Below are 22535 nucleotides of genomic sequence, written 5' to 3'. Positions count from 1 at the left end.
CATTTAATATCCCCACAAGAGAAGCCATTTTTAAACTCTTTGGAAAAGAAAAGGGTATACAGAGATGGTCTGTCTGTCCATTATTCAGCCTTAAGGGATTTTGAAATAACTATACCAATGTAAAGCATGTGCAACACCCAGACCCCTATCAGTGACATTGATGTAATGAGTGTAACCGACATGTGCCCGGATGATGTATAGCTTCTAATGCAATTTTGAGGTAAATTTTGCCGTTCTTTGTGCAGAGCTAAATTGACTACAGGTAGTTTGTACCATTGCCCGTTAAAAATATAGTTGTGGTCGGCAAAATTGTGTGAGAAGGTTGAGGCTATTATCTGTGCACATGGCAGTTACACACTATTAATTAAAATTTGGCTACATAATGTCAGTTTAGGTTACGTGATCGTCCACATTTACCAAAAATATTTACCAGTAAATGTTTTGTAAACGCTCCAACACCATTCTTAAAAACACTTGTTTTTGGTAAAAAAACAACAGATTTGCTTATGCTTCAATAATTTGGTTAAGAATAAACTAAACTTAAATTTACTGGTTTATGATGAAATTGGTATCGCCACTAACCAAATGACTATTTCTTAGCTCAATTAAGTCATCATCTTGTGACAGTGCTTTCAATCACAACCAATTTTAAATTTCTGGGATCATCCGGATGTGCTAAACTTATTTCCATGTGTATATATACCGATATATTCGATAGACCACTGGTCAATGTTTATTCAAATGACCTTAACGAAAGTTAATTGAGTGCCAGGTCAATATTGTTTGACAATACAAATTTTTCTAATATAAAATATACAAGTTTATATTTGTAATGATTTTATTTTCCTAGTTTATCAACAGTTACAGAAGTTTGCTAACAAAAATATTACAATTGTAACAAAATGTCAAAAGTATATGTATACATTTTCCCCCTAAAAAATCCAAAATATAAAATTATTAAACTATTCACAAATAACATACAGGGCATAAATTTATAAACAAATAAAAAAAATGCAAAGTGAGACTGGACAAAATGTATAAGATTAGGAATCTAAGCTAAATTGAAAAACAATAAGACAAATATGATTGTTTTGAAAGAAAGGACGGCAAAAGTTTGTGCTGCAACTAAAGAATGAAAAGTTTGTTCCATGAAACGCTGTTGCGTGAAATTGTTAAATGTATCATTTTAAATAAAATACTTTTATCAAAAAATGAAATAACAATTCTACAAAAAAACCATTACTAACTAAATAGCTTCTATATAGATGGAAAATGATCTATCATAATAATATCTGTCATATTTTGCGGTTCGGATCGGAATATCCGTCCCAAGGTGACCCGCCCATGGGCGGGTGACCGAGGGACGGATATTCCGATCCGAACCGCAAACATATGTCAGATATTTTTTCTTGCATATTCTACCATATTCCATTATATTTTAAATTCTTTACCTTTATTTTCAATGAAAATTTATATCATTACAATCGTAACTACTTTCTTACAACAGCGTATGAATTACAAAATCATTCATAACGGTAAAATGACGTCATCTTAACCGTGCCGTTGTACAGCACGCGACTCATCTGGAACCCCCCATGCCAGATGAAATTTCCGGCATGGGTAAAACTAACGGAAACGCCAGTCTGATATGCAAGAAACATGAGTCAGGTTCAAAGCAATCTTGCGCACAACATTATAAAACCTCTGCAGGAAATCTGTAGCCTAAAACTTCAAACATTTTTATCAATTAAGCAACCTCTGACAGATTTAGGTGATGCAAAAATATACACAAATACATATCTAGACAAAGTGAAAAAAACAAGTCTCTTTCAAAATTTTAGAATTGTTCGACATTATATCGGTAGATAAAACAAAAACAAAAAATATGCTATAAAAAGGTAAAAATTTTGAGCTGCTTAAAAATCAAGCTGTATAAGGATAGTTAAGACTTTTATCACATTTACATTTTCACAAGATTGTCTTTAAATTCTGAAAACCATCAACTTTCATTTTAAAAGCAGAAAAAAGTTGACACTCCTAATTACACTGTTAAATATTAATATGTTACCAAGGTACATAGTTCTTTCTAAATTTCATTTAAAGTCAAATACTCAATGATCAAGATCAATGAAATTTTACAAGGTGTATTAAGGTATAAAAGAAGATGAGCAAATTTACTCTGTTTGAAAATTATCATTTTGTGCTCAAAACAAGTTATGTTACAACCCCCAAATATGGAAAGGTCAAATTTTACTCCATCTTAAAAAAATACAAACCTGCAGTATAGAGATATTACTATTGGCAGTTCAGTTTAATCATTTTGATGGTATGTAGAAAAAAAACATTTGAAACAATTGACAATTTAAAGAAGGACTGGTTCATCACACACATCCAACCGGTTCTTGGTTTGAATTATCAAAGCAATGATTTAACATGTAGTAGATATTCAATTGAAATAAAAAACAAGAAAAATGGTTGTCATATGAGATTATTATATGTTCGTGGCAACATCGTTACTAAACCAATGTACTTTAAAAACAAATTTGGACAGTGTTTCCACGACCCTGACAAATTTAATCACAGATTGGCGTGTTTATTACGAAAATGGAATGTTTTATTTTAAAGACTAGGCTATGGGAATACATGTTTACACTATGTAAATGACTTTAAATATGATTTATTTTTATAAAAATATATACCAACAGTATTCATGTATAAATATTTCTTCAAAAGTTCAAAATATATATTTTTGAAGTTTAACAGAAATTTAACTTCTTTTTTTAATGGAATGTAAGAAATTTGAACAAATGAAACAAAAACTAATTTCAAAATGTTACAGAAAAATAAAAAATCTATAAAGTAACAGGTTTTCAATAAAAAAAAGTTGACGGTTTTATTACACATAAAATAATTTCATTTTTAAAACCTGCAATTCAAATGTTACGCATTAAGTAAACAAATACATTCATATGAGTAGACTATGTACATATGTATAAATAATAGTATACATAGTAAATACCCATTTTATTTACATGAAATGATTTTAATAAGCCTCATCAATATGGATTTGATAGACTTTATTAGTTACTAAGTTTGCTTTGTTACGCAATGTTCACTCTCGTCACTCGATCTATTTGTGGGAACAAGTAAAAGACAGAAATGTGATTGACATTGTTAAAACAAAATAATAAAGTAATAAATAAATCATCAAAACATACAAGAAATACAATTATCACAGACAAGTTGGTTTGATAACACAATAAAATTACAAACAATTAATAAATACAATTTGCTGCCCATCTAGGAAAACCATGCACTGTTCAAATTATGGCAAACAGTTTTACATTTGGCACCGAAGTAAGTTCATCTCCACAATATATATTATTAGAAATTAATTTACTGTTTAAACATGACGAAAACATGTTTATGAAATACAGGGTACTTTGTGATTCCACCAGTGCTGAGCTTATCCTCTCTGCCACCCACCCTCAAAAAAAATTTTGTTGTAAACATGTAAAGTGTTCTGGGCACCAAACTAAAAAGAAAAATTTTGTACAAAATATACAAACAAAATATACAAAAAAATAATTATACAAACAAGCACATTTATCTAAACTAGAGGATGCTTTTGTAAAAAAGCGCATGTCTCCCCCACTGCTGAGAATAACTGTGAATGGAAACAGGAATGGAAATGGAGATAAGATAATGTAAATACCCGGTAGTCACTTCAATGAAGGCTGTCTATGGATGGTTTCTATTGTTAAGGTTGTATGAGAAGATGCTTCCTAAACTGTTTGTTTTTAACCAGGTATTCAATTTTGAATATGTCTCCCCCCAGTTTGAGGGTTGTAGGTGAAAAGGAACTCTAGTTATCATCCGGAAATGAGAAATTGACCAATGGTCACTGTGACCTTGACCTTTGACCTACTGACCCCAAAACAATAGGGATCATCTGCTCTATAAGACCAATCATCCTATGAAGTTTGAGGGCTGTAGGTCAAAAGGAACTCTAGTTATCATCCGGAAACGAGAAATTGACCAACGGTCACTGTGACCTTGACCTTTGAACTACTGACCCCAAAAACAATAAGGATCATCTGCTCAATAAGACCAATCATCCTATGAAGTTTGAGGTCTGTAGGTCTAAAGGAACTCTAGTTATCATCCGGAAACGAGAAATTGACCAACGGTCAGTGTGACCTTGACCTTTGACCTACTGACCCCAAAAACAATAGGGATCATCAGCTCTATAAGACCAATCATCCTATGAAGTTTGAGGGCTGTAGGTCAAAAGGAACTCTAGTTATCATCCGGAAACGAGAAATTGACCAACGGTCACTGTGACCTTGACCTTTGAACTACTGACCCCAAAAACAATAGGGATCATCTGCTCAATAAGACCATTCATCCTATGAAGTTTGAGAGCTGTAGGTCAAAAGGAACTCTAGTTATCGTCCGGAAACGAAGAATGGACGGACTGACGGACGGACGGACTGACGGACGGACAGGGCAAAAACAATATGTCTCCCCCCGAGGTGGGGGAGACATAATAATAAAATGTATACAAAAACACAAGTCTGTTAAATATAGACATAAAAATGAAAAAAATTATATAAAAAAGGTATCCATTTTTGATATCACAATTATAAAATAAATATACAAAAGTAAATAATGATTTATTTTATGGGTGCTAAAATAATCTAGCTATATATATATGTATGTGTTAAAACTTAAAATGTTTATTTCTGAATATTTTTTAAAAATATTCTACCGTGCAACATTTAAACACCGTTTATATTTATGAAAAAACAGAATTCAAAGTCACAAATTTCAAAATAAAAATATGTCATTTACAAAAATGGACAACAAATAGACAACAGAAGTAATTAAAAATCTGGTTACTTCATAAAAATATTTAATATCACATACTTCTGTTACAAAATATTTCAAGGTTTTTTAAAATAAGGTTCATTTGTTTTGATTTTAATAAAGAAATTTTTATAACACATGGTCATGTGACAAAAAGCTGCCATTTGATTGGTTCAGTGGACAGTGGTTTAAAAAATCTCATTCTGCATTAAAAACTGCATTTCTTTTATAAAATAGAAATATATAAAATTTTGGGAACATTATTTTAAACACAACAGTGCATTGATAACTGTTAATATCTAAAAATAACATGTGATAACAATGGATAAATACAAACCAACATTTCTACAGGTTTTGAATGTCAATGAATAATACAGGTTTTGAATGTCAATGAATAAATATGACAAAGCCATAGTGAATAATTACCTCCCCTTTCATTCTCTCCCTTTAACAGTATACATGAACATATAATGATAAAATGATAATAAATCTATGTGACAATACAATTTTTTAATATATAAAATAAACAATAATCTTGATTATGGTGATACATTTGTAGGTTAGCCTATGGATTTTCCTCATGTATGCTTTGATAATAAATAAGAAGCATATAATGTGTACAAATCTTACGATTAAAACAACAAGGTTTTGGGTAGATATTTATCTTTTTGGTAAACTGTTAATCTTTGTGGCAGTATCTTTTGGGGGTAGACTTTAATCTTGGGGGTAGAGATCTCGTTCAATCTGGTTGTCACCGCTGTCTTTGTCAAGCCACTGTCCGCAAGGGAACACAGTGAGATCATTGTTAACAAGGTTCAGCACTTCTATACGGTCAAGATACCACTTCGGTCTCCATCCACTGTTGTCATGCTCCACATGTAATTTTGTCAATTTCCCTGTAAACAGTAACAATAAAGGATGCATATAATGAAACAAACCAAAGAATAGTAAAGCATATCAAGAAATTATTTCAAACATGTATAAAATTAACCAAAGATGCCCTTTTTGAAAAAAACTCACCATATCACAATTTATTATGTCAGATTTAAAGCCACACTGACAATGTTGAGATCGTATGGCAACTTTTCATTTTTACTGCTGGAGAAAGACATCAGGTGACCCCCCCCCCCTCCATGCATTATTTTAACAACCATAGTACAACCACTGGCCTTCCTTTAGGGCTCTATGAATAGCTCCCTCTCATGAAGTTATCTTAAGTCCCTGGAATTTGAACCCACAGCAGTGAGCGGCAACAATACACTTTGCTATGAAGACAACACAAAATAAGACAAATATATTGACAAGCTTCTTACCTAGATCAACAGCCTCGATCGTGAATTTGTCCACTTGTTTGCGCTCAAACAGATCTCTCATTGATTGAGTGAGAGCTCGTTTTCCTGTATCCCCGTGTTCTCCATACAGTGTGACATGTACGTTGGCGTTTGTTCCGGCACCAAACTTATCACCAGTGTACACTATTAACTCATACTTGATGGGTGCGAGAGCTGAAACAATACAATCAACAAGGTGTTAGCAGGAGTTCAAAGATATAGATATGATATGGATGAAAGTGTTACCTTTTACTTAATTAAAACATATATATTTAAGATTTATTATGAAGAAATGCTTCCACTTTTAACACAAGAAACTATGCTTTCTGGAACTAACCAGTACTGCTGTCTGAGGAAACATGATCTTCAACATAATACAGTTAAAACACGTGATCCCCATGTTGAGCTTACTTTTCCACTTATCGCCTTTTTTAATTGAAAAAAATCAACTTGACAGAAGCATAGAATCAAACCATAAACACTTCTCCCATTACATGTTCCTCATCTCTAGAACATGAATTAAAATTTGAAATTTATAAAACTCAAGAAATCAACCAATGACTTACTTCTCACTATAGAGGTTTGACTTTCCTCAACTTTCTTCACCTCAAGCACTTTTCCGTATCTCTTGTTAATCCTCTCCTTAATTGGTATCCAGGATTTACATGGGAATATATACCTGTGGTTAAATTACAATATTGTCATAAATACATGTATCTTTTTGGTCAAGTTTTAACATGGTAATTGCATTTAGCTTTCATATATTTGAACCACTTTTAAAAATCCATTTTAAGCTCAGAAAACTAACCAGGATTGGTATCTTATAAGGAAACATGCCTGTGACCCCAGCAGGGCTGGAACTCAAGACCCCATGGATTGAGAAGCAGACAACCTCAAATTGATATTGATATCTTTACTGGTTTGTGGAAGACCCCAGGTACAGCACAAGAAACCTACATTTATCCACATGATAGTTCAGCTTTTATACAAACTGATACAGAATAAAAACCTAATATCATTTGTACCACCTATTTTGACTCCTTTGATCACTTTTTGCTATCCAAACAACATTACCAACTTGTCACAGTATCAAACCAAAATATGAGTACAATGGTGTGCATAGATATGTATTAAGATATGTGAAAATAAAATGTTCCTTTACTTTTCTTAAATTTATTTTATCAGATGCATAATGATCATTTGGAAATTATATTTTTTTATTATCACAATATAATATAAAACTATTATAGAATAAAACTTACTTTTTGCCTTTGGCAGCATCCGTAACACTGATCTCGAAACAATGCCATTCTGCCTCCCGACCCTCCGCATCACCTAGAGGACGGTCTTCACGTTCAAATGCTCCCACAATGCAACTCTCCAGCTCACCAAGTGGGGCAGACGGGAATGAAAAATGATCTACATTGCCCCTGGAAAGAAAATATATACAAATTTATCATCTCAAATATGATGGTGAGCTTGCTTATTTAAATATACCTGAATACATGATTTGTTTATACATGTACTTGTTTTTTTTTTAGTTTGATTTTTTGGGAAAGCTTAAAGTTATCAAATACTCTTGAGTCTTTTTCCGGGAAAAACCGTGTAAGAATGGTGGAAAAGTTTTTTGCTACATAAAAAAAGGCTTGTCCTGACGAATTTTGAACCACAAAACGACACTTTGAGTGGAACATTTACAGAACTACTTTTTCTTCTTATTCATTTTGTGTTATCACGTGACTTACTTGCGTAATATTTTATTAGTAGCACTATTTTCCAGTCTGAAAATCTTGGATGTTCTTTTCGTTCCTTCAAGTATAATCCAACCATTATGTATGGTTCCACCTTCTTTCTTATCAGATGTTTTTACCTCAATCTCATAACCTGAAACAAAACAAGAGCTGTCACAGGAGACAGCGAAGCTCGACTAATAAAATACTGGACGCAGTAAGGAGGACAAAACTATGAAAGAAAAATCAATTATGTATAATTATGTATTAAGTTATAGTAAAAAAATAACATTTGTTAACATAAATTCCAAGATCAAGGGGAATAATTCTAGAAATAGTCATGCTAGAGTTATGGACCTTGCAACACAACATTTGTGTAATGATAAGAAATATATATTTGAAGTTTGAAGTAGATACCTTAAAAAATAAAGAAGTTATTATATTTCTTAAAGAAAATCCTAAGTTCAAAGAGAGATAAATCTGTAAATATTGCTTCAAGAGTTATGAACATTGTCACATAAAATGTAATTGATGATAAGGAATAAGTATTTGAAGTTTGAGGTAGATACCTTTTAAAATAAAAAAGTTAAAATAAAAAATAACATTTTTCTAGAAAATAAATCTAAGTTTATGGGGAGATAATTCTTGCGCAATATTGGTGCTAGAGTTATGAACCTTGTCACATAAGATGTGGATGATAATAACGTAAATATATTTGAAGTATGAAGTTGATCCCTTTAGAAATAAATAAGTTACAGTAAAAAATAATATTTTGTATGGAAAATTCTAAGTTCAAAGGGAGATAAATCTGAAAATATTGGTGCTAGAGTTATGAACCTTGTCATATAAGATGGGGATGATGATAACGTAAATATATTTGAAGTATGAGGTTGATCCCTTAAGAAATAAAGAAGAAACAGTAAGAAATAGTATTTTTTTGATGAAAATTCTAAGTTCAAGGGGAGATAAATCTGAAAATATTGGTGCTGGAGTTATGAACCTTGTCACATAAGATGGGAATGATGATAAGGTACATATATTTGAAGTATGAGGTTGATCCCTTAAGAAATAAAGAAGTATCAGTAAAAAATAATATTTTTTAAGGAAAATTCTAAGTTCAAGGGGAGATAAATCTGAAAATATTGGTGCTAGAGTTATGAACCTTGTCACATAAGATGTGGTTGATGATAAGGAACATATATTTGAAGTTTGAAGTTGATACCTTAAGAAATGACAAAGTTATAGTGAAAAATATTTTACTGCACCAAAACTTTAATCTAAAATCTGGACGCGGACGCGGACGCCGACGCCGACGCCGGGGCGAGTAGGACAGCTCTCCATATACTTCGTATAGTCGAGCTAAAAAGCATACATATTGTTTCTTAAAACAATTGTTTATCCCCCATGTGCTATACAAATTTAATGTCAATTCTTTTTGTTATTACATACCGTCAGATTGATAATTTGATTATTGTCATATTGATACAATCATACACATATTGTACAATAATATACATATTGTCCAATATTGATACATTGTATTATTCATAAATTTATTGTCCAATATCAATGTAATACATTATATTGTCAGACATCACAATGATAACTTGATTTTTGTCATCAATATACAATTATACACATATTGTACTATGCTACACATATTGTCAAATATTGATACATTGTATAATTCATATATTTCTTTCGATATCAATATAATACATTACTTTGTCAGATATTAATTATACAAATACATATATCAGTTCTCTTGACTCTTTTATCTCCTCTATTTTGCCTGATATCAATTTGGTTATTATCCCTGGCAACATGTATAATAATCAAATATCATATTAATATTATATTGTCAGATTATTTTTGAACAAATCATCTGTATCTTCATTATCAGATGTTGATCTAAATTGTATTTAAAACCATTTTTTGTTGTTCATTTATCAGACATCAATTTCATACTTGTCTCTCATTATCAGATACCAATCAGACAATCAAATATTCTATTCATTGTCAGACATCATCAATCATGTTGCCAGATATCAATTTATGAAATAATTATAACACTCCTTTGCTTAGCAAATACACTGTTTATATCCCAATCTTAATAGTCAATTTACCTTCCTTTTAGCTTAAAGCAGCACGCCTCCAGATAAGCGAAAATATTTCATGAAAATCAAACTTCAGTCAAGTAAAAAAATTCAAGATTTAAGTAATGATTTACATGTTATGTGTGATTAATGTATTTATTACAATATTTCTACTGCGTGACTAATGCGATAACAGTTATTTTTTGATCTCTTTTTGGTAATTTACGCAAATTGTAAGTGACATTATACTATGTGTAAATTACTTCCATTGTTCACTTCACAATATTTTACTTTGAAATACATTTTCAAAATTTTCATGAATCTGGAGGCATGCCCCTTCATTTAACAATAATTCACGGAAAATACATCACTTCTCCACCAGTTTAGTTTATGGAAATTCATTGTTTTTTTTTACTTAAGTTTCCGTTCTTTAACCAACTTCAGTGAGACCATCTTTTATCTAAATAAGTTTAAAAAAATCACCACTGAAACTTACAAGATTTATCTTTCATGTCTGGCGTACTACCACCCTTGGCAGCCGTGCTACAAGTCAACTCTCTCAGTATCTGTTTATCATCGTCAGACTTTGATAACCATTTGTTACAATGGAATGTGTAAGATTTTCTGGTTCCTATGTCTTCTACCTCAATATAGGCCAGGTGCCAGGCTGCTCCGAATCCTGGATGTATATAATTTTATATTAATTCAAATTTGAAAAATGAAATATATGTATGAAAACAATTTTATTTTATTTTAAAGTTATTTTAACTGAAATAATATGTAAAGTGACAATAAGCAAATGCTGGTTTCTTCAATCTATATCTGAAACTAAACATATTTATATATCTATCTCATAGAAAGTTTGACAAATATTTCATGTGCTTAATCTTTTTCCTATAATTTTGCATTCAAAGAACTACATGTATTTTAAGATATCTAAAAGCTTTAGTTTATATTTTTTAACACCTGCAAATTGTCATACCTTTAGGATATGAACTAGCCAAAACATAAAATTCAAGACAGGAAACACACTTAAGACAAGTTGAAAACACTATTCACACACAAACAAAATATTGGATATCTTTCTACAAATCAATCAGGTAAAAATTAACTCGAGGTAGAGCCAATAAATTCAATGTATTAGTATCAAACTTGCCAATAAGGAATGTTTGGTTCAGCCTTAGTTGTAAAAAAAGTTGAGATAGCAAATTTTAGATTACAATGTACTAGTCTGAACTTGTTTCAAATCCTGCAAGCCATATTTGATTCTAACTTAGCATTATTTATTACCATATATTTGATTCAGATTCTGAAACATAAATTCTTAACAATGTTGTATTCTTAGTTATTCTGAAAGCTTACAGACTGTCAGGTCATTGGTTCCAACCATGTGGAAGGAAGATTTAACATACAGAAGGACAAGGTTGATTCAGAATCAGGAGGTACGGTTCGGGTTTCTTTACTGGCTTCAAGATATGTTTTCTCTAATAGAAAACTGTTAACTCTGCATTTTCAAGACAACTTTTGCTTTGGGTATATAAAGCTTTTATAAACTAGCTAAGCTCTTTTGATATTTTACCTTGGTTTAGGAGACCTTGATTGGAAAACAAGAAAATAATCCATAAAGCAGAATGGGTAAAGCAGTGCATATCAGTTGATGGTAATATTATTAAATATATGTATTTTAAGTGCATTTTTATTAGAGTCTATTACTAACTCATAAGTAATTTGTAAGTAAGAATACTTTCTTTTTTGTGTAATATTTTAAGACACAGACACTGACTTTCCAGCTCAATTGAAATGATGTCTAAATCCATCAATAAAGCAAGAATGTCACTACCATGACCTTTGTAGTGTCTGTGTGGCTTCCAACTCAATCAATAAGCAATCAGAGTATTAACTTATCTTGTAATATGAAACAATGTGTGTAATTTTGATATTTTTTTTACGATTTATTAAAATAAATATAGACTAAATAACAAAATCCTCACTGATTTTTCATTGTGCATAAAAATTCTGAACAAAAGATCTAAAATTAGGGTCTATATTTGCAAAGAAATATTGTGTTGATTGATGCAAAATCTATACTATCTTATTTACCTGCAATAGAACCTAGACAATATCAAAGATATAGCATGCAATATAAGCAAATATACAAGTAGTGACACAATAGCAATGAACCCAATTTTTTTTTCTTTTTATTCTGCATGTATATATAAGAGCCTTGTGCATTGTGCTAAAAGCCCTCTATACTTGACTGTTAACTCAATATTTCTATCAGATTTCTCTATTCATGTAAAGCATTAGCCTCAATATCTTCATCAACTATTTGGTGTTTGTTGTAATGATCAATTTTTGAGCATAAAATTCATCCATATATTTTACAAAGTATCGCTAAAACATGGATCTTATGTTTTAATATAAGATATATATCAGTTTTATCAAGCAAAAAAACGCACAATGATATATCTTTCATTAAATATAAGAACTATGTTAGGACCACTCTAAACGATACAGACTATTAAACCTATGTGACCTACGCATCCACAGCTAACAATCATCCAGACACATAAAATTTACTGTGAACAATTTTGTTAAAATTTCCTTCAATCCCCCAACATAAATTAAAAGAAAACTTACACAAAACCAAACAATAACAAACAAACTGAGATGTAATATTTAAATACAAACCTTTGTTATCGTGCCACACTCGGCACTTTGCGAGTTCTCCGAGACTTAGAATATCATTAAATACAAACACATCATTCTGGTCATTCTCAAATGGACTTTTGTTTGTTTCCGATTTCTTCAGGTGAAGTGGACCGGAATCACCGTTATCACCGAATAATGTGACGAAAACATTGGCATCGGTTCCTGCACCCTTTACATTGGACGTCTTCACACTTATCTTATAGTTAGTCTCTGAAAGTTTATAATTCATATGTTATACTTTATTTTCAAATTTATCTTCTTATTTGTTAATTGTATATTGCTATTTAAGGGTGTTTTAAAATATGAAAAGCAAAAATAGTGAAGTCAAGACTGTCCAACAGTGCATTCTGACCGGGCTCTCTACTACTGACACAGGCAAGGCATTTTCACTGCAAATGATCACGCTTAAATCTGAATGCCAATCATTTTTGCTATTCTTATTTAAAAGTTATGGTCCTTATAATTATATTGATTTTGCTCTGGTCTCATGTTAATAGGTTAAGAGAACTGAAATGACCTATGCTTATTATAGTCGGGTGCAAAACTAATATCGACATGAAACCAATAAATAATGTTCACTTATTTTTTTATATGAAATCACTAAAATCTTATCTTAAGTGGAAAAGTTTATTTAGTGGAAAAGTTGAATTGGTGCATTAATTTGTTTGTTTGTTTTCATGGTGCACCAACACAGTATAGGTAATATGGCGCCAAAACAGAAAAGAAAATTTAGAGGCTTAAAAGAATAGTGTCCACTTACTTTCGACCATGACCTTTCTGCCCTCTTTAGCTGGAATATCCCTTGACAACACGCCCTTTGACTTACTGAGCCAACCCTTACAGTCAAACACTGACAAGACTCCAGTAGACATATTGCGTAACTCAACCTGAAATAGTCACAAATATCACATTATAACTGAAAAAAAGAATATTGTCACTATACAGAGGACATTAAAGTTTTTTTTAGTAAGTACAGGATTTATTTTCATAAATTGGTATGAAAATAAATATATCACAAAGGACAGTAGACAATTGTTTGAAATATGGTAATTTTCATACCACAAAACCATACCTTATCAATAACTGAACAGTTAAAAATAATCTATCAACTTTTAACTTTTTAAAAAGTAAAAATTAAACAGTCTACCAAGGTGGAATATACATTATGGAATCATTCTTTTTGAGAGAAGCTATATTTCTCATGGGAGTTTGAACTAAAACCTCAACCCTGTCATAAGAGCATATGTGATAAGCTATAAATTACACTCTATTTCCCATTGTTGACTCACAATATAAGCAACCACAAACCTTATCACTGATTCATTCCTAAATCTGTCCTGTTTCAACCCAAATCTGTCCCTGATCCAACCCTAATCTGCCCTGAGTCAAACCCAATCTGTCCCTGATTCAAACCCAAATCTGTCCCTGATCCAACCCTAATCTGCCCTGAGTCAAACCCAATCTGTCCCTGATTCAACCGAAATCTGTCCCTGATTCAACCAAAGTCTGTCCCTGTTTCAACCAAAAGCTGTCCCTGATTCAACCCAAATCTGTACCTGATTCAACCAAATCTGTCTCTAAAATCAACCCTAAATCTGCCCGGAGACAATAGCACTGAAAACCAACCTTTTCAAGGTACCAGTCTGGCCTGCTACCTTTACCATCACACTCAATTCTCATCTTTTTCACAGGTGCCACATCTTCTAGTTCCAGCTTGATGAAGTCCGCCCTGTCTCTCTCGAACCTGTCACCAGATTTCTCCAGTACTTGCGGTGTTGTCGTACCTTTCTCACCAAACACGGTCATCGTGATCTTCTGGTCGGTACCAGCTTCGTCTACATCTCCCGTATACACAGTGACCTCATAAGGTATCACTGAAATACACAGAATAGGCATATAAAACACCATGAAATAAAGTACAAGCCTAGATTGACAATTGCGAACATTTTTCCTCGGGGTTAAGGTGAAATCATGTTAAGATTATGACATGTCACACTCCTATCTCTATTCACAAGGCTATGTAAGAATTTAATACATCACAAGCTTTTATCAATTTTTTTACTCATTTTTGAAATCATACATCAGAAACAGATGCATTTTATGTTGACAGGTATGGTTTCAAAATATTTCCAAAAACTCAGGAATTAAAAAAACAAACCAATATCCACTATACTTACTTGGTTTGTAAGATGACATGGAGCTTATGCCATCATCAACGCTGAATGTTCGACTGGTCTTGCCATCACCTTTGTCTCGAGCCAGCCATTGTTTACACGCAAATGTGTAATGTTTCCCTTTAGTCGGCATATCAACTTCAATCTGCTTAACAAACCAACCCGAACCTGGTGCTGTACCGTCATGTCCAACCTGGTAGATAAATGAAACAAATATTTACTCAAGTGATATGGTACTATTAAATTTAACCTTAGTTGCTATTAAAAATAATCCTGGAATATAATCATTTCTGAGGTAAACATGCAAATACATTATTAATTTAAAGGTTAATGTCATTCAGAATATTGCAGATCTTTTTTATTATTCAAAAAAGGTGTTTTTCTAGTCTGCTGAAAAAAATTCCATAAAAACCCCCATCAAACCCTACTCCCTAAACTCCCACAAAACACAGCACACTAACCCAACCCTGGCCTAATAAAATATCAAAAAGAAAACTGTAACTCACAATTGGTTGTTTGATTGATTAGATAATTAAAGACTTAATTTAACGTAGCCCTGTCAACAATTTTGTACAATAAATAGGATCTATTTTCTACCTTTTTACAATTTTACTTCACTGTAAACAAAACACTATTAATCATACCCTAGGTCTTTTAAATCCATTGACTAACTTTTTCAAACATTTTTTTTTTATCAAACAAGACAAAAACTTACCTCAATTTTCTTCACTTCATCAATATCAACTGCCTCGATGGAGAAAATTTCAGTTGACCCTGGAGCAAATTTATTTTTCTGAGCTAGTTCGAGATAAAGTCGGCCAGTAGTTTTCTTCCTAGGACCAAGGATTGTGATCCAAACATTACTGGAGGTTCCGTTATCTTCTCCTTCACCAGTTGCTACCCTTACAGTGTACGGTATAGCTGTAATATAAATATATAGCCATATCATAATAGAGAAAAACGGATATCACAGCAAAGATAAAAGTGTGAAAATAAAGATTAAGTAATATTATGATTAAACAAAAAGTGATATCATAAAAATCATCAAGTGATATAATAAAAAGCATAAAGTAATATCCCAAAAAACATTGCAAGTGATATCATAAAAATGAAGTGATGTCATAATAAACATAAAGAGACATAATAAACATAAAGTTATATGTCAACATGAAGATAAAGTAATATTATTTGAAAATAAAAACTCATTATACATAAAAGATAAACTACAGTAACAAGAAATAACACTAGCTTTGGTTGATGGAAGATAATGTAACTTCTAGAGAACTGAGAATTTTTAAGTAGTAGTAAATGGACGCTGTTTTGTATACATAGATATTCAACAAACCACTTTCCATGCATACATGTATATGATAAACTCTCAAGATTTCTTACGAGTATACAAAAACAGAAAGTAGTGTTACGTACTTGGTCCCTCTGGTATATCTTCCATGGAGAGTTGTTTCCGTGACAACTTGGGACTTTTAGAGAAGGGATCTGTGCTGCGTAGTGAATCAAGACTGGCAACAGAGCCATATTTTGTAGATCTTAATGTCCCTGTGCTTGACATCTCACCATCAAAGCCCTGTGGAATAAAACATAATAAATTTTGAAATCATTTTACAGGAACAGTATAGCTTTTTCAATATTAGACATCCAACACAGTCATTTTTACTGCAAAATAGCGTAACACTTTATAGAACAAATTGCAAATGCTTTACAATTCATAATCTTGCAAAATAACAGTATTAAAAGCTCCCTAATTTATTTTTTTTTTATATTATATAATACATGTACTAGTTTATTGCTGTAAAGGCACCTGTAATTATTGTGATCAAAGTAATGATTGAAAATACCCTACCTTCAAATGACCTGACATAAAAACTAACCCAAAGAAAACAAAAGTACCCACCTTAACATAGAAAGATCTCTCAATCTTCATATCATCTTTGTTTTTGGCTAGCCATCTCTCACAGTGGAATTTGTATGTATCATTATCTGCGTTGTCAATAACCTCGATATAGTCGAGATACCAGGCTGGGCTAAATCCCGAGTTGTCATGGCGAATACGTATCTTGTATATTTTACCAAGATCTGCTGCTTCCAACTTGAATACATCAGTCTATAATATATGAACATAAAATAAAACAAATAAGTCATTCATAAGTTCAATATAATTATACTTACATATACAATGGTACTAATTCATATAATGTTAAATTGTAGAGCAAGTTTTACCACAAACCGATCTTTCTCAATTCTTTGATTTCCGTCCTAGCATTTCACCATTAGGGTATGAAAGAAGAGACCAGAACTACATTTTAAATTCTGCGCACCAAACAATGTCCCTTGTACCATTTTAGGTTCATTGCGGCATTTTTCAGTTTCTTTCAAATTTTTGAAAATGACTTTATCAATTTTGTACCTGATTTTTCTCAAACTTGTCAAAGTTAGTTTCTGATTTGGCAAGTTTTCTCTCTCCGGTATCGCCTTTATCACCAACGATTGTAAGGAAAACATTAGCGTTAGTTCCGCAACCTGACTTGTCTCCAGTCTTCACATTCACTGTATATATCTTCTCTGAATTAATAAAAAATCTTTATTTAGCTCTCCTGATTTATTGTAATCAACTTGTTTTGCTTTGCAATTGTTTATATTGTCATTCAACCACTAGTATGTCAATTTAATATTCAAAGCATTTGAAATAATTAAAACATTAATAATTTTAAAACATCTTACTTTCTAATTTGTCACGTAACTTGAGCTCTTTACTCTGCACTTCTCCGTTCTTGATCACTTCCTGTATGGCTTTGTCGGCCACTAGTTCCCGCTCTATAGCACTGTCATCCTCGTTACGTGCTAGCCATCTCTTGCACGGGAAAACATATGTGATAGATCCCTAAAATACATTAATTGTATTAATCTCCCATGTTGAACATTCTTATATTTATTTAAAGTTTCATTTCAAAACATTACTACATAAATTTTCCTTTTGCAGTCTTTGTCTCAAAATCATGCTTTTAACTAAGGGCCCATAATAATGTTGCCAAAACTTTTAGCCCTACCCAGAAATGTTTATGAAAAAATTATGTATATTGATATATGCAATAAAATATTATTGAACTAAAATTTAATAAATCACCATCACCCCAAAATCAAATCTCCCAAGGAATAAAAAAAAACTTACATTAAATACACCCTGAAAATATAGCCCTAGTCAAAATTCTATTTTTAGACTCTCTGTGTTTGTTTTTTTTGTTCATGCAATGTTATAAAAAAAATGCGGCTTCTTAAAATTATAACAAAAATCTTCTTCAAACTCGTAAGTTATTAACCATTTTCAAAAATAATTCAAAACAACCAACATTATGAAATACTAATGAAGAATTATCTAGGTTTACATTGTCATTTGTGACTGTTTTTTATTTGTTTTTTTAATTGGCTTGTAATCATCACATACAATTTTACAAAATTGCTTGAAAACATTTCAAATCATTGTGGACCCTTTATTTCTAAACAAATATTTATTACAAATAGCACACAATTTTGCTGCCATCTCCAAAGCAAAAGCTTGGCAAGAAAACGATAAAATGAGTTTTGCATAGGGGTTGGGTGCCTGAGCTTCTCAAAAAGGTATAAAGCAATTAAAAATATTTCTTTAATGAAACTTTTTTGTTTTAACATCTAAGGATCTTAGTATGGCTAAAATTAACATCTTGACTTGTAAAAGCAAAACAGAAAAAAAATATAAATAATAAACAAACAAAAAATACTATATAATAAAATTTTGTCACATTTCTTATTATAATAACAACAATAATTATCACACTGGGGTAAATTTCATCATTTATTAAGTTTTTTTATCTATTACAGTCCTTTTTTTTAAAAACGCAAATGGGTTTAAGTTGCAGAATTACTGCCCCTGAAATATGATAATGCATATATAATCTAGCATTGAAGCTTCATAGAAACAAGTTATTCATTCTATAAGTTTTCATTTGAATAATGCAAATGGGTTTAAAGGGAGACAATTGGAATAAAAGTGGGTTAAGTGGAGTTACTGCCCCTGAGACATGATCATGAATATACAGCCTAGCATTTAGTATAAAATATATAAGCTTCACATAAACAAGAATTACCCCTGGATCATCGTCGTAATAAAAGTCATCCTTTAATGTAATAAAATACAACACATTAAAGCAAATTGTCAATGAAGATGTTTGATAAAGTGATAACGCAGCCTCCAAAGTAAGAAATGAATTATTCGTAAAATCATTATTAAAACAGTATTTCATATTTTATTGTTGGCTCAGAAGCCATGATACACTGTTATAGATTTGTTTATTATAAGTTCAAATATATTACATGTATACCTCATAGACCAATGAAATCTTTTTTCAAAATTTCATGAGTGTTGTGAAAAATTAAAATTTAGAACATTTATGCAGCAGTCTTGTTACTGTTATTAAATTACATAGTCATTGACAACAGTTCCTCAATACATTTCTATAATCTGTCATACAAATTGGTTATTTAGTAAGAAAATACATTCATGTGATTGTAAGTTATACTAGTCTACTGTTACCATTAAACAAGAATATGTACATGAATTGCTATATATAAATATCTATACAGTGTAATACTATTCTCTATAGTAATAGTTATGTAACTTATGTATATCTAACAAAAGTAACAACTGTTTATGAAAGAAACTAAACATAAAGTTTCCTGTAATTTATAATAATATATACACGTATAATTAGTAGTTTAGTGGTTTAGGAATCAGCCTCTCAACCATTTGATTCTTCTTAGCAATTACGACCATAATTCTTCCTATGACATTCACACGCAGCCACTCATTTGTCAATCAAAAGGACCCACAGTCATTAATATATAATTGCAAAGAATTTGATTCATAATTGAGTATAAGTAAGTAATTTGAAACTAAAATATTTGTATCAAGAAAAATTTTATTAAATATATTTATAGAATTTTGTTTCAAAGATTCAACAGTTTTAACTGCAGCAAATTAGTCCTAGACTGACTTGGTTGAATAGGCTTCTTAATATACATAATTCTTTTCTTTTTTTTAAATTTCAGCAAAATGGAAATTTTATCATGCATATCTAAAAAAATGACTTCTATAAAATAAAAATTGACAATATAACTGAACAATAAAATGATGATGTTTTTCATGCACAGTAAAAAAGAAAAGTAGTACATAATTTTATAATAACAAATATAATGACAATAAAACTAGTAACAGGTAAATAAGTTAAATATTGGACACTTACAACATACTTAATATTAGAATGAAGGACAGTGAATGAATTAATCCAAATTAAATTTTGGACACTAACAAACTAACAGCAGTACTAAAGTTTTGAGAAAGACTTTGTCACTTTTAAGATGGACTTTTGTCACTGTTAAATTCCTGACAGGAGTTCCATTTTAAGAATTAAAGTTTAAAAAGGACTAAAAGAAGTTAAGTCTAAGAACAAACTAAAGTTTGATAAAGATTTAATCACTGTTAAAAGCTTACTAGAAGTTTAATTTAGTTTTAAGGAAGACTTTTTTAAGCTTACTAGAAGTCAATTTAAGAAAAAATTAAGGTTTTTAAGGAAGATTTTGTCACAGTTAAATTTTGGACATTTGTAAACTAAACAATACAACAGAAGGAATTTATATATCACTGTGTCACTAGAAGGAACATATTTTATACAATCATGCTCGACTCACCTGAACCTTACGTGAACCCTGTTTTTATAGCATTAATATAGTATAATTATGGAATACAGGCTACAACTCTAAACTCTTTACGCTCACAAAAACATGCTTATGTCATACGGAATAAAAATAATTCAAAAGACGCACATGAAAAAAACCAAACCAAATTACCCCAAAGATTAGAAACTATGCAAAATAATTTAAATAATTATTGTAATCTGTTTAGTTTCAAGCATTTTAAAGTGTATTTTAGTTAACAATTTAACAACAAGAGGGCCATGATGGCCCTGAGGTCGCTCACCTGTATATAGGCCCCCGAAGCTGGCTAGTTTAAACCCCAGGGCTTTTATTTGAACAAACTTGGAATTAAGACACCAATTAGAAGATGTTTCATGATGTTAAGTTTTTGCTATACACATATAAGAAAAAACAATGACCCCCCCCCCCCCCCCGGCAGAGTTAATTTTAACCCAAGGGCTTTTATTTGAACAAACTTGGTAGACACCCATAAGAAGATGTTTCATGCTAAACATCTAAGCTCTAGCTCATTGGGTTTTTTTTAAAAGAAGATTTTTTAAGTTTTTACTATACATATATAGTTAAAAACAATGACACCCCTGGGGCGGGGCCAGTTTTTACCCCAGGGCTTTTATTTGAACAAACTTTGTAGACACTTATTAGAAGATGTTTCATGCTTAATATCTAAACTCTAGCTATTTGGGTTTTTTCAAAGAAGATTTTTTAAGTTTTTGCTATACACATATAAGGAAATCAATGACCCCCGGGGCGGGGCCAATTTTGACCCCAGGGCTTTAATTTGAACAAACTTTGTAGACACTCACTAGAAGATGTTTCATGCTTAATATCTAAACTCTAGCTATTTGAGATTTTTTCAAAGAAGGTTTTTGAAATTTTTGCTATACACATATAAGGAAAATCAATGACCCCCGGGGCGGGGCCAATTTTGACCCCAGGGCTTTTATTTGAACAAACTTAGTAGACACCCATTAGAACATGTTTCATGCTAAATATCTTAGCTCTAGCTCTTTGAGTTCTTTAAAAGAAGATTTTTAAGTTTTTACTATATGCATATAGGGAAAATCAATGACCCCCCTGGTGCCGGGCCAATTTTGACCCCAGGGCTTTTATTTGAACAAATTTGGTAGACACTCATTAGAACATGTTTCATGCTAAATATCTTAGCTCTAGCTCTTTGGGTTCTTTAAAAGAAGATTTTTTAAGTTTTTACTATATGCATATAGGGAAAATCAATGACCCCCTGGGGCGGGGCCAATTTTGACCCCAGGGCTTTTATTTGAACAAACTTGGTAGACACTCATTAGAAGATGTTTCATGCCAAATATCTAAGCTCTAGCTCTTTGGGTTCTTTAAAAGAAGATTTTTCAAGTTTTTACTATATGCATATAGGGAAAATCAATGACCCCCTGGGGCGGGGCCAATTTTGACCCCAGGGCTTTTATTTGAACAAACTTGGTAGACACTCACTAGAAGATGTTTCATGCCAAATATCTAAGCTCTAGCTCTTTGGGTTCTTTAAAAGAAGATATTTAAAGTTTTTTCTTTCGGTTGCCATGGCAACCAGAGTTCTGCATGGAATTAAATTCTTTGAACAATTTTTAAAGGTGACCACCAAAGGAACATTCCTGTGAAGTTTGGATGAAATTGGCTTAGTGGTTTATGAGGAGATGTCATTTGAAGCAAAAGTTTACGGACGGACGGACGGACGGCCGGACGGACGGACGACGGACGGACGCCGGACGAAAAGCGATCACAAAAGCTCACCCTGTCACTTTGTGACAGGTGAGCTAAAAAAGAAATAAAATGCATTTTCATTATGAGTTAATTAAAGCAAAAGTGCAAAGTTTTAGGTCATATAAA

General features: G+C 31.6%; 1 protein-coding gene across 11 annotated transcripts in view; it reads right to left on the bottom strand.

The window, feature by feature from the left end:
* Positions 1 to 5275: 5275 nt before the first annotated feature.
* Positions 5276 to 22535, bottom strand: part of LOC132717040 (lipoxygenase homology domain-containing protein 1-like) — a 91825-nt gene continuing 74565 nt past the window's right edge. For 3 of the 11 annotated variants that reach the window (XM_060700412.1, XM_060700417.1, XM_060700413.1), the window contains 17 exons: positions 19049 to 19078; positions 17649 to 17808; positions 17335 to 17489; positions 16822 to 17031; positions 16338 to 16494; positions 15628 to 15833; positions 14916 to 15105; positions 14365 to 14612; positions 13499 to 13625; positions 12718 to 12948; positions 11606 to 11620; positions 10523 to 10705; positions 7946 to 8084; positions 7463 to 7630; positions 6767 to 6879; positions 6183 to 6374; positions 5276 to 5765 (listed from right to left, as the gene is read on the bottom strand). In XM_060700412.1, coding sequence (XP_060556395.1) covers positions 5584 to 5765; positions 6183 to 6374; positions 6767 to 6879; positions 7463 to 7630; positions 7946 to 8084; positions 10523 to 10705; positions 11606 to 11620; positions 12718 to 12948; positions 13499 to 13625; positions 14365 to 14612; positions 14916 to 15105; positions 15628 to 15833; positions 16338 to 16494; positions 16822 to 17031; positions 17335 to 17489; positions 17649 to 17808; positions 19049 to 19078 — 2706 coding nt within the window. In that variant the 3' untranslated portion in view covers positions 5276 to 5583. Of the gene's footprint in view, positions 5766 to 6182; positions 6375 to 6766; positions 6880 to 7462; positions 7631 to 7945; positions 8085 to 10522; positions 10706 to 11605; positions 11621 to 12717; positions 12949 to 13498; positions 13626 to 14364; positions 14613 to 14915; positions 15106 to 15627; positions 15834 to 16337; positions 16495 to 16821; positions 17032 to 17334; positions 17490 to 17648; positions 17809 to 19048; positions 19079 to 20648; positions 20667 to 22535 lie in introns of all 11 variants that reach the window. The other 8 variants (XM_060700418.1, XM_060700420.1, XM_060700422.1 and 5 more) reach the window with 6 other exon arrangements.

This window comes from Ruditapes philippinarum, unplaced genomic scaffold (genome assembly GCF_026571515.1).
Source record: "Ruditapes philippinarum isolate M1 unplaced genomic scaffold, ASM2657151v2 ctg121_1_1_1_1, whole genome shotgun sequence".
Lineage (NCBI taxonomy): Eukaryota > Metazoa > Mollusca > Bivalvia > Venerida > Veneridae > Ruditapes > Ruditapes philippinarum.
The sequence above is the reverse complement of the archived record's forward strand: the minus strand, read 5'-3'. Positions and strand labels throughout refer to the sequence as shown.